The sequence below is a fragment of the Ambystoma mexicanum genome, chromosome 4p (genome assembly GCF_040938575.1).
Source record: "Ambystoma mexicanum isolate Mex_15411 chromosome 4p, UKY_AmexF1_1, whole genome shotgun sequence".
In the NCBI taxonomy this organism is placed as follows: Eukaryota; Metazoa; Chordata; class Amphibia; order Caudata; family Ambystomatidae; genus Ambystoma; species Ambystoma mexicanum.
In genome coordinates, this window is record NC_090927.1 from 1,163,597,421 (window position 1) to 1,163,609,623 (window position 12,203).

General features: G+C 47.5%; 1 protein-coding gene across 18 annotated transcripts in view; it reads right to left on the minus strand.

Annotated features, from left to right (window-relative positions):
- Positions 1 to 12,203, minus strand: part of SYNE1 (spectrin repeat containing nuclear envelope protein 1) — a 1,651,720-nt gene that overhangs the window by 68,794 nt on the left and 1,570,723 nt on the right. For all 18 annotated transcript variants that reach the window (XM_069606781.1, XM_069606782.1, XM_069606785.1 and 15 more), the window contains one exon: positions 666 to 866. In XM_069606781.1, coding sequence (XP_069462882.1) covers positions 666 to 866 — 201 coding nt within the window. The remainder of the gene's footprint in view (positions 1 to 665; positions 867 to 12,203) is intronic.

Sequence of the window (12,203 nt, forward strand, 5' to 3'; positions counted from 1 at the left end):
GGAACCAACAGTGACCATGCATATTTTTTGAAATACTGCTTGCATTATTTCCAAAGATGTGCATGTGTTACTGTTCGTAGGACAGTACAGTTATAAAACTCCAGTATAATATTTACTACTTGAGGTAATCTAGGGCCAAAAACTGTATCAAAATAATTTTGTCTATTGCACATTTTGTGCAGCAAGTATTTTAAAATCCCTCAAATATTTTTTTAATAGAATGAGACAGAGAGCAAAACTTGAGGTATATTGAGTAAAAAACCCACTTTGGAAATGAGGGACCATAGTATGAACACCAGACTGAGGACATGAGCACAAGGTGACCTGCTCCCAAATCACATATTAAACCTGCACCTCAGTTTCCTCATCTACACAATTTGAGAGACATTAGAAACTGGCCAAATGGAGATCCCGTGGGCTTAGAATTAGACAGTTGCATTTTCTTTAAAACAACAAGCACTTGAGATTTTCTAAACATAGCAGAAATTACAAAAGAGCACAAAAGTAAATACAACATGAATAGTGTGAATCATAAATATACCATACAGTGAGAGGAATAATGGCCTCCAAGAGCTGTTCGGGTACTGGGCTCTTATGAATTGCTGCAGAACAGAGCAACTAGCTTGTGGGTTTTAGAGAGGCAACATACGCACAATATCTCCTACCTGGCACTGCATTAGAGCATCCTGTAGCAAGCCCCGCCACTCCTCAATCAAACTGCACACACGCTCCCAGCGTTTGTTCATCTCATTCAGGCGTTCCTGGAGTTCTCGACTTTCTGCTGTGTCTGCCTGGGTGAAGGCTGAGCTGCACAGGTTAATGGACAAAATAATGGCTTTGCGATTATCGATGGCTTTCTGCAGCTCCTAGGAGAGAAGAGAAAAAGCAAAATGACAACCTCGTTATAGTCAAATCGATGAAAACAGGCAATAATTGGTTCAGAAACTGTGAACGTCTAGGCAGTTTCTTAAGTGGGCAGTTCACAACTCAACAGGACACTGACCTTACATTACCAGGAAGTGCTAGGGTGTGTTAACTTTGCTGACTAAGTGCTTTTGTCCAAATACATTTGCAGTTTTGTACAATAATAATCTCACATTGGTTGACTAATAATGCTACTTTTAGAAAGAGGAATATAACAAAAGGAAAGACTCGGACTGTGCTTTGGGATTATCCGAAGAGTGAGAGGAGATTAGGGTAATGCACACGATGTCAGGGTGACCACTATCCCGAAGGCACAGATGCAAAAAGGACCAACTTGAGATTGCCCTTTATACACCAGGAACCCCACTATGTTGCCCATGTCTTCCGGTAAGAAATCAGTACAAAACTCTGCAACATAGAACTACTTCCCTCTATCAAGGAGGAAAAGGAACTGCAACTGCTTAAGAAGGTTCTCCTGGAACCCTCAAGAAGGAAATAAACACATGCATCACCCTCACCCATGCCATCTCCAGTTTGAAATGACAGATTAAAGAGGAAAAAGCATTTAGGTGGGGGAAATGTTTCCTGTGACCGGCTGAGAGCAGTGCCAAGTTATAAAAAGATGGACAAATTCTAAAGAAGCACAAAATGTTTAATTGCCATTGCCCACCCCAAGGCCACGGACCTACCACTATGACGAGGTGAGAAATGGACTGCTGGCTTCAGTAAACCACTTTGTGCAAAAATTGACGTTTGCAGTTTACCTCATTTATTCGATTTGGGTGTGTTTAAACAAATTTCTTTTGATCGCGCCAAACTGACTGCAATTTATCTGCTGGGGGCACATGCATTTTATTTTGTCCCCTGCCTCCAATTTTAAAGGAAGCTGGGACACCCCTGCACCCCTGAAATTGCGAAATATCAAACATGGGGAGCAGGGGGACACCCCCGCAACCCCCGCTCTCCAGGGTTGGTATTTTACAATATATGCGACCAAATTGCCCCAAAGGCCAAATCATCCATGCAAAATTCGATCAAATTGGTCATTAGGTCAAATAGGCTACCATTTATCCTATAGCAAATTCTGCACTCGGCAATCTCTTCTACGACCTCTTATGATATTTTTCCATATGGGCATTTATCTTCATGGACCACCAGAAAAACGATGTTGCCAACAGTTCATCCTAGTGCTCTCTTGATTGGAAATCCTCCCAATAAATCATGCTTGTTACATAAAAACAATATTCAGTGATACCTATTCTCAAAATATGTTTAATATTTTCTTATTTTTCACATAATGTTTGCTCATCAGCAAAATTATAAACAAAGTTATCGTTACAGACAAAGTAAAAGAGTCTTTACGACTCAAGAACCAAAATTACACTCTGCTCAATTCCTGCTTTTAGATTATTGTCAATTTCAGATATAGTGATTGTTACACTTGTATTCATCCATATCCACATCCAAAGTTATTATACATCAAATAACAAAAAACAAAGATATTTTTCATCTTTCGATGTTGCCGCCAACGCATTTCGGATATCTATACCCTTCTTCCTGGGCTACACTGATATGGTTTCTTAATTATTTCCAATCATGGTGTTCTCCAAAACTCCCTGGTCTTTCAACTTCTTTAATTATTCAACTGTATGTCAGTTAACACTTCTATTTGACTGCCGCTCTCCTACATATTCCTGTACATCGTTCTCTCAGCATCTTTTCCAGGAGCAACAAGATTAAAACAGGTTACGGCTGGCCACTGGCACTTTCTTGTTCCCTAAAGAACATTACCGTACCAGTCACTCGCTGTGGTGTTTGCCCACTATGGCAGCGCTCCTTTATCTTCATGGGCAACCTAGATCACACTCCACTGACTGAAACCGACCAATTAGACGCCTGTGTCCATTGTTTGACTATTGTGCTTTAGTCTCTTTACGATGGAGTCATTGCGCCTCACCCACTTGTGCAGATGTGCACTCACTGCATGATCCATTATTCATATGGTGCACCATATTGGTTGTGATTGGGATAAATGGTTAGTTCCCCCTCAGCAATTCAACACTCTCCTATTACGGACAATATGTACTCATAATAATTCAGCACAAAATGCAGGGAAATGGGCATGTCCTCCCGACCCCACTTGCATAAGTGACATTTCCGGTGTAATCGCAATGTTGGTTGTCGCACTCATTTTGCAATTGCAATGTAAGCTTTGTCAGCGCTTGAATATTCTCAACTTGTTGCACTGCAGTACAGTATCTATCCCATGAGTTTGCCAAAGATTTTCGATTTGTCCTCATAATTTCGGAGCATACTTTCAGTGGTTAACTTAACTCACCTGTGTAATGTTCCCTTCTTTCCACATATCCTCATATATGGCATCTTGCTTTTTACCAGCAACATCTTCCTAGTGGTAGGGAGACAACCTGGACTACTGAATATTCAAATGTTGACCCGTGCTGTTCTATTTTTATATTTGTCCTTCTTAAACTCAATGCAACTTTCATTATTCTCAAGGATTTTCAAGTCGACATGGATCTGGGCATTCATATGACGGGTAACCTCATACTGTGTATCTAGTATGCTCGCCTAGTCCTTATATAATTTTTTTATTGATCAAGAACATTGCCAGTCTGACAACTCTACCATCAGCACTATGATTTAAATATAAGGAACAAGTTACTTACCAGTAACTCCTGCTCTCCAGCAGAGGGTGTTAAGTTAAGAATTGGCGCAGTCACACTGTGTGAGACAACACAACACTTATCTACTTGGTATTAGGTAACCCACCTTCTGGTATAGGTCTGTACTACACAGGTTGGTAGTGTGACTGAGCAGCCAGGCCTATCTCAAGAGGGGTAAATGTGAGCTGTAGAGCTGTACAAATGAAATCCGTAAATAAAAGTATCCAAGTAACACACTCAAGGTTTCAGTTATAGTTATTTATTTATTAAATAACCACACTTTAAAAAGGCAAAAGGTTGTAACAATAAGAATCAACTTTGAAATAAATGTTCAGAATCAAACAAGCCAGCGAATAATCTTTGAATATGCTTCACACACTTCTGCTACACCCAGAGGTGACTTCAATCACATGGGTAGTACTTGCATTTTTATATCACACAGTTATAAATTGCAGATTCAGAGTTGCAGAAAGGAAAGGTTAAAGGAAGCAAAAGGGTTAGAACAGATTCTCAGAATATGTGAGGACAACTAAATCCACCAATGAAGTCAAGGCAAAGCTTTTGCCCAGCAGTAAGTGTTAACCAGCTATAACCTATGGAGGGACAAGCAATACCAAAGTCAATGGATAAGAAGGGTGCCTTCAGGAAGCCAGGACAGCCAAAGTCATTTGAACACAGTCTATGGATCTGATTCACTTCCTGGATAAAAGGTCTTGCACAAAGTTAGAGAGTTCAGGAAAATCACTTGTAGGGCCACAAGCTGTTAAACTTGAGAGAAGGGAGTTGAAATCAACTCGAAAAAGCAAGCCAATGCAATTCCCAAGTGAGAAGAGTGCAGCTAAAGGCAATAAGGTAAGTACCCCTAGCCTAAACAGTACTTCGGATTAGAAGAAGAGAAGTCCAGCTGGATTCAGTCTTGCTACAGCGGTGCAGAGCCTGGTTCCTTAGCCTCAGTCGTAGGTACAAGAGGGAGGACGTTTGGAGGGCTCCTGCAGCAGTACTTGGGAGGTCATCGGCAGCTATGGGCTCCTTTCGGTTCAGCAGCACTTTGCGGTTTCAGCGCTTAGCAAACACCGATGCAGATCTCGGATACCAGTTGGACTCTCTTTACTCCCTCAGTCTTGCACTCTAGTGAGGGGACTCTGGATCTGGAGGTCCTGCTTCTGGATGGTCCTTAAGATTCTCCTGGAGCTTCTAGCCCGATTCGTTCCACGGCAGACGTTGCACTCGACTACGGACACTCATCCCCCGGCATTGGGCTCTCGCAGCCATGGAGAAGCACAGCAAGTCGGGGATGGTGGTCCAATAGAGTCCGTCTCGGGGTTAGTTGGTCCCACTAACCCGAGGGGAGAAGTCGTTCCGTCCGGATCTTCTCTGTTGAGGTGAAAAAGGAGGTCAACACAGCAGCAGGGCTTCGCCGGGCAAATCAAAGGTCCAAGAGGTTGCAGCAAGCTCATTCACAGTTTCTTTGTCAGGTGTTTCTCCCAGTGGTCTACTCTGCTTCTAGTCCCGAAACCCTCACCTTTAAGTTTCGGACCCTCCCTCACATCCTGTCTTTCCAGACACATTGGAGCCAGGGGCGGGCTTCAGGGCTGACGCCCACCAAAGGCAAGACAAACAAAGGGCTCAAACATGTCTCAACGCAAAGAGTAAAACCCAAGAAAGACCTCAGAACAGAAAATGGTGAAAAAAGAAGACAGGGGCCATTTTGATTAAATGGTCATTCATGGGTGCTGTACTGCAGCTGAGGGTTCAGCCTGCGGTAGAAAAGCACAATGGTAGGAAAAAGTAAACCACTGCCACCAGCCATTTAAAGTAGGGAGGGTAGCATAAAAATGTTACATGAGAAAGTAGGAAAAGGGGCTACTAAGTAACCCCCCAGAACTCCACATAAGATGGTGTGTGCTGGACTTACCAAGAGAAAAAGGTAAGTAATGGAAATGTCACTTTACTATTCTTGGGAACTGTAGTTCACACAAGAAAAGGTATTCAAACCTTATGAGATATCTAAAGGATTTCTCAGTGACATTGCACTGAAGGTGCTGTGTATCACTATACAAAAAGCAGATGCCTGTGGAGTTTGTCAGACTCCAAAAACAGTGAAAACACACAATACAAATCAGGTAAAAACACAGAGTGAGAACAAGGTCTCACTCTGTCCAGGGTTAAAAAGTCATAAGTCTAGCAAAACAGCTGGGAGGTTTAAGGGAATTAACACAGAAATGAAAATTCTCCCTAACATGGGGTCTGGCATGCTTTACATGCTCGTGAATAATCCCTGTCGTCAGGATGGGAATCCTCGGTAAATTAAGGAAAGTAGTTTGGCTTTCGACTGAAAACTGACTGTCATATGGGTCATACTGCCCCCATCCAATGACAGTCGTCTTCCTAAACTCCGCCCCTGGCGGCCATCTTCAGATTTGGTAGAGCACGTAAAGTGGCAGTATGAAGAGGGTAAGGAGGGGGGTTAGCATGTGAGTCTATGCCAGACCCTAACTTGCCCCTTCTCCAGCATAGGGTTTGGCATGGATTCACAAGCTCATTAATACGATTACAAGCAGTACATACACACAACCAAGGGAGGTGGCAATGCTCAACAGAAACTTTACACTTACCCCTGAAACAGACTCACCTCAAGTAAACAGGTTGCGTAGCACTGCTTGGCCGACACAGGACTCCTCCCTGGAATCCCTGTCGATGTAGTAGAATTTTGTGAAGGTGTGGGTGGACCTCCAAATAGCAGCCCTGATGTCGAGCAGGGGGACACCAGAGAGAAACACTGTGGTTTCTGCAATGGCTCTGGTGGTGTGGGCTCTCGGCCGGCCTAGTAGCGGTCTGCTGGCAAGACAATGACAGGGCATGATGCAGCTGGAGAGCCACCTGTATATGGAAGCCTTGGACAGGGCCTTCCTGTGATTCACAGGTCCAAAGTTCACAAAGAGTGGAAATGTCTACCAAAAATCCTTTGTGCGTGCCACATAAAACTTCAAGACTTTCTGCAGGCAAAGAAGTGTTCGGAAAGAACAATGGCAGAACCAAAGGATCGTTGAGATGGAACTCTGAGGGGACCTTTGGTATAAATGTGGGGTGGGTCCATAGAACCACCATCCTAGCATGGAATGACAAATATGGTTGCTTGCAGGAGAATGCCTGAATCTCCCCGACCCTCGCCTGGCCGATGTGATGGCCACTAGGAAAGCAATCTTCCATGAGAGGAACTTCAGACGGGCCTGATGCAATGGTTTGAATGGAGGCCCCATGAGTTTGGTCACAACAATGTTGAGCTCCCAAGCCGAAGCAAAGCAGGCGCCTTCACAGGTGGAAAAGTCCTGAAGAAGCCCTTAAGGAGCTCCTTGACGAGCCTGTGAGACCACAGGGAGGGCTTGGCCGGTGACCCAGTGTACTGGGAAATGGCCACCAGGTGCAACTTGATGGAGGAGTGAGCGAGCCTAGCCTTGGCCAGCGAAAGCAGGTACGGAAGGAGCTGCAGCGCTGTGATGCGCAGAAGCGTAATCTCCCGAATCCTGCACCACACTGTGAAGCATTTACATTTGTGGCTGTAGAACGAAACCGTAGAGGATGGTCTGCCCTGGCAAGAATCTTCTTGCATTCCAGCAGCAGGGAATAACGGCCAAACTCTAGGGCTCAAGTAGCCAGGCCATGAGGCTCAGCGATGCCGGGTTGTTGTGCAAAATTGCTCTGTCTTCTCTGGAGAGAAGATCAGGAAGTGGAGGCAGCCGGATGGACGGGGCAACTGAAAGACTGTGCAGGTCCGGGCACCATATCTGCCAGGACCGCATGGGATCGATGAGAATCGTCCTGCAATGACAACGTCCAAGTGTGTTGATCACACGTAGCATGATCAGGATTGGAGGGAAGGCATACACTGAGAGCCCCTCCCATAGGGACTAGAAGGCATCCCCCTGACTCCGCAGTTGAGGGAACCTACTGGCGAACCTCTGGCACTTCGAGTTGGCCACCATCGCTAAGAGGTCGATCTGGGGTTGACCCCACTTGTTGAAGAGAAGGGATACTTGTGCCTGTTGAACTTCCCATTTGTAGCAGGACTGCAGCTCCCTGCTAAGCGAGTCTGCGATGGAGTTCTTGATGCCCGTCAGGTGAAAAGGGTCGAGGAACATGTCCTAAAGAATAGCCCAGTGCCACAGGACCTGGGCGTCCAGGGAGAGTTCGGGGGGGAGAGTCCCACCCAGATTCCGGATGTAGACCATGGTGGTGTTATTGTCTGAAGATTCGCACCACCTTCCCCGCAGCTGAGATAGGAACCACTTGACAGCCCAGAAAACTGCCCGTATTTCCAGGATGTTGATGTGGAGGTCCTTTTCTTCCGGCAGCCAGAGACCCCTGGCGTGGAACTATTTGATGTGGGCCCCCAACCCTTTCAGGGCGGTGTCCATGGTGACTGTGGTGGGAATGGTGGTATCTGAAGGTATCTCAAGGAGCTCCTTGCGTGAGATGTGGGCACATTCCCCACCATTGTAGAGCATGCCAGAACTCTCCGTTGAGGGCGACCGTGCATCCAGGAACTCTTGTAGAGGCCTTGTCTCGAGCCTGCAAAATGGGATGAGGAGGACTACCATGCCCAAAAGTGACTTGATGTCTCGCACTGATGCGATTTGCACAACGATAGGTGCTGTACCTCGCCCAGGATGGCATTCACCCTATCCTCCGAGGGGGAAGATAGGCATGTGACGTGTTGAGACGGGCACCTAGAAACAGAACGTTCTGCAGTGGATCCACGCAGGACTTTGGATATTTGATGGAGAATACAAGCTCCATCAGAAGGCGTATGGTCTCTGCTGTGTGCTGGTTTGCCAGCATGTGAGAGCGGGAGCAGATGAGCCAGTCGTCCAGATAAGGGTAGACTTAGATGCCCTGGAGGCACAGATGCATTGCTACCAGAGCCAAGCACTTCATGAACACACTTGGCGCCAATTTCAGGCCGAAGGGAAGGGCCCTAAACTGATAAAGCCAGGCCCTGGACTACAAACCGTTGGAACTTTCCGATGTTTTGGGTGAATTTGGACATGAAAGTAGGTGCCCTTCAGGTCCAAGGTCTCCAGAAAAATCCCCTTCGTCCAGCTGGTCGATTATGTGCTGCAACGTGACCATCCTGAACTCCTGGGATTTCAAGTACCTATTGAGGCACCTAATGTCCAGGATTGGCCGCCATCCTCCTGACTTTTTCCATACCAGAAAGTATCTGGAGTTTACTCCGGAGCCCCAGAGGTGCTGAGGAACAGCTTAACAGCCCCTTTTCTTAACATTGCCTGAACCTCCTGTAGCAGGTGGGCCATGTGTAATTCTTGACACGCTACAGGGGGGAATGCGAGGAGACCTGTATTGGAACTCCAAAGTGTGCCCTCGACGCAGGACGTCCAGCACCCATTTGTCTGTGTTGATGGTCATCCACTTGTCGACAAAGTTGGCTAGCCAGCATCCCACTGGGGTGCGAAAGTGGGGGCCTGGGTCCACGCTCGTTCAGGCCTGCTTGGGCGTCTGCGTCCTGGCTTTAAGGGGACGACGACGCTGTCCTCTGCTGCGGAAGGCCTGGGAGCTGCCTCTGTACGCCCCCTGGGTGGAGGATCGGGAGGTTCGATAGTAAGGGGTGGTGAAACCCTTGGAGGATCTGCTGGACTTCCCGCTAGCGGAATGAAAGGACGACAATGTCCTCTGCTGCAGTGTTCCCAGCGAGCAAGCAGTTTCTGTGTCGGTCTTAATGGCCTGCAGCGTCTCGTCCACTGCCTTTGCCAAACAAATTGTCCCCATCAAAGGGCATGTCCACCACCTTGGACTGCAAGTATGCCCTGAAATTTGTGGCGTCGGAGGGCCACTCCATTGCCCATCTGGCGAAAGCCAGAGTCTGCAATATCCAAAGCCACTGTGATGGCGTGGTTAGAGGCACTTTGCCCTCCTGGATCAGAGCTAAGGCTTCCGCTTTCTTGTGCTGTGGCAGGAAATCCAGGATTGGCCTGAGCTTACACCAGAGTTCTCTGTTGTAGAGGGACAGGATGGCCAGGGCATTGGCAGACTTAACGTTGGAAGCGCAGTGTAAATGATGTGCTTACCCACTGCATCAAGCTTCTTACCCTCCTAGTCTGGAGGCACTATGCATGAGGACTATGGGTTCGATGAGCGCTTCCTGGAGACGGCAGACACCCCAGAGTCTGGAGAAGGCTGCGATCTCAAGCATCTGGGGGCAGAGTCTGAGACCCTGTACTTCTTTTCCAGCCTGTCTCTCTTGTTAGGCAGTGGCACTAGGCATCTTCACCAGGGCCAACCCTTCCTCCCAGACATCGTACAGCAAAGGGACTGACATGACGATCTTCCGTGAGGACACTCTGCGTTGAAAAAGGAACCTGTTCTTTTCCTGCGGCATCAAGTTGAATAGAGGCCCTCAAAATCATGGCATGAAAAGCGCCAACCTCGCCCGGGGGGTCACACCCTGGAGGTCTCATCGGCACGCAGCGGTTCCCTGGCAGCTGGTACATAGTCATCATACTCATCCGTATGCATTGCAGTAGTCTCCATGTCAGTGCCTGTATCGATGTGCAGTGGTACCTCCCCAACCATAGTCACAGGCCTCTGGGGGCTGAGTAGTTGTGGCGTTTTCGGCAGGTATTTCAGCCCTGAGGGGTGTGCTGTCACTTCGGACTGGTAGGGCTAGGTAGGCGCTTTGCTATTGGGGCTGACGAGGACTCGTAGCCAGGGGCATTGGAGGGCTGTGAACTGTGCCAGGTGGTAGTCTCCAGTGTATTTCCGAAACCAAGGTGTGGAGGGGTGACAGAATGCTCCACAACAAGGTGAGAATGGAGGGTAGTTTTAAGACCCATTTGAGCAACCCCTCGACAGGAAACTATCCTTACAACAACAAAAATGCTACTAGGTCTAGAGATTTCAGAAGAGACAGAGTCACAACCTACACACAACAAAAATGTAACTTCATTTCAACAGTCTAAAAGAATTACAATGTAATAATATACATCGTATCATTACATTTCATTAAACATATCACTAAAAAACCATACAGAAAAATGGTTTTCGGCATCGCATCACAGTGAAACTAATAAAATCCTAGTGCTTCACAGTACACTTCAATCAGCTACACGCCGCTGTTCGTTCATTCCCAAACTCAATATAGTCTTGCACAAACTCTCTCCATACAGCCAGAATGTCCAGTGACATGTCCCTGGGTGTTGGTTGAGCTGAGAAGGAGCAACTGGCAATGGCTCTGGATTAAAACGCCTCGGTGGGCCAAAAGGTAGATCAGGCTCCCCTTGCGGAGATCCCTCCCGGGTCATGGGGACGAGACCTCCATCATGGTCTGAATAGTAGCCTTCGGGCAAGTGATCATAATCGGAGCTGGTGGGGAACCTCTTGGAGACCCCTTCAAACCAGCCGGGGACATCCTCACTGGCCTGGGGAGGAAATCCTTAGGAGAAAGCAGCTCCCTCAATCTCCCTACATCCTTTGGGAAGGAGGCGACAATGGGGCACATGCACTCGGACAGATGTATCCTCCGTCGTCATGGGTGGAGCAGCCACCACAGGAGGCTCTGGAGGTAAAGCCACTTGTGGGGTCACTGTAGTCTTCACCGCAGACACCACAGTAGTAACGGGGTTGTCGATGAAGTGGATATAGATGAAGCCGTCAGCGCATTCCTGGCAGTGGCGGATGATGTAGCCGTCGACGGGGAATCGATGGACCTCCTGAAGACCTCTCCTTTGCAGACTTGTCCCCGGATGAATATTTTTGTTTCAAAGGGTTCAGGGACTTCCTCGTGGAATGTACCCCCCTCCACCCCCAACTGGCAGGCTCACAGTGGACAGGGAAAGAAGGAGATCTGGTCCATCCTGAACTGTGACTCGCAGCTGTGGCGACCCCCGTGGATGCTATAGCGTGGTAGTTTGCCTTCTTTTGGATCCCCTGGGAAGGGGCATTCTCAAAGGATCGCAACCTCTTTTTCTCCGAGAGAGTATGCTTGTGGGACTGGCTGGTCCTGGACGAGGCATGGCTACGACCGGCGGTCGTGTCAGAGGCCTGCTCCTCTTTCAGCCACGCCACCAGCCTTCGATAGCGGTCCCGCTTCATCTTAGCCATGAACCCACAGCAAATCTCACATCCGTCTTTCTCGTGGTCTGGATGCAGGCAGTAGAGGCACTTGAGGTGACTATCCTCAATGTAGATGTTCCGTAGTCCACACTTCGTCCAGAGCTTGAAAAGACTCCTCTTTTCTTCAGACATCACCAAGGTGTCGAGTAGGCTCAAGCCTTCAGAAAAATTGAAGAGAAGATCAGCAATGAAAGTGGATCTTCGGCGACAACATGTCCCCGCTGCTGGTAGTTGAAAAAACTCAAAGAGCAAGATGAAAGAACTTCCAACACTGAAACATGTGGTAAAAATGTGAAGATAGCTGCCAGGGGTCGTGCTTAGGGCGACGACTGTCATTGGATGGGGGCAGTATGACCCAAAGTACAGTGAATGGTTATAGAAGAGAAATGCAGTTTTCAGGTTAAAGTGAAACTGCTTTTCTATTTTTAGCGAGGATTCCCAGCCTGATGACAGGGAATATTCATG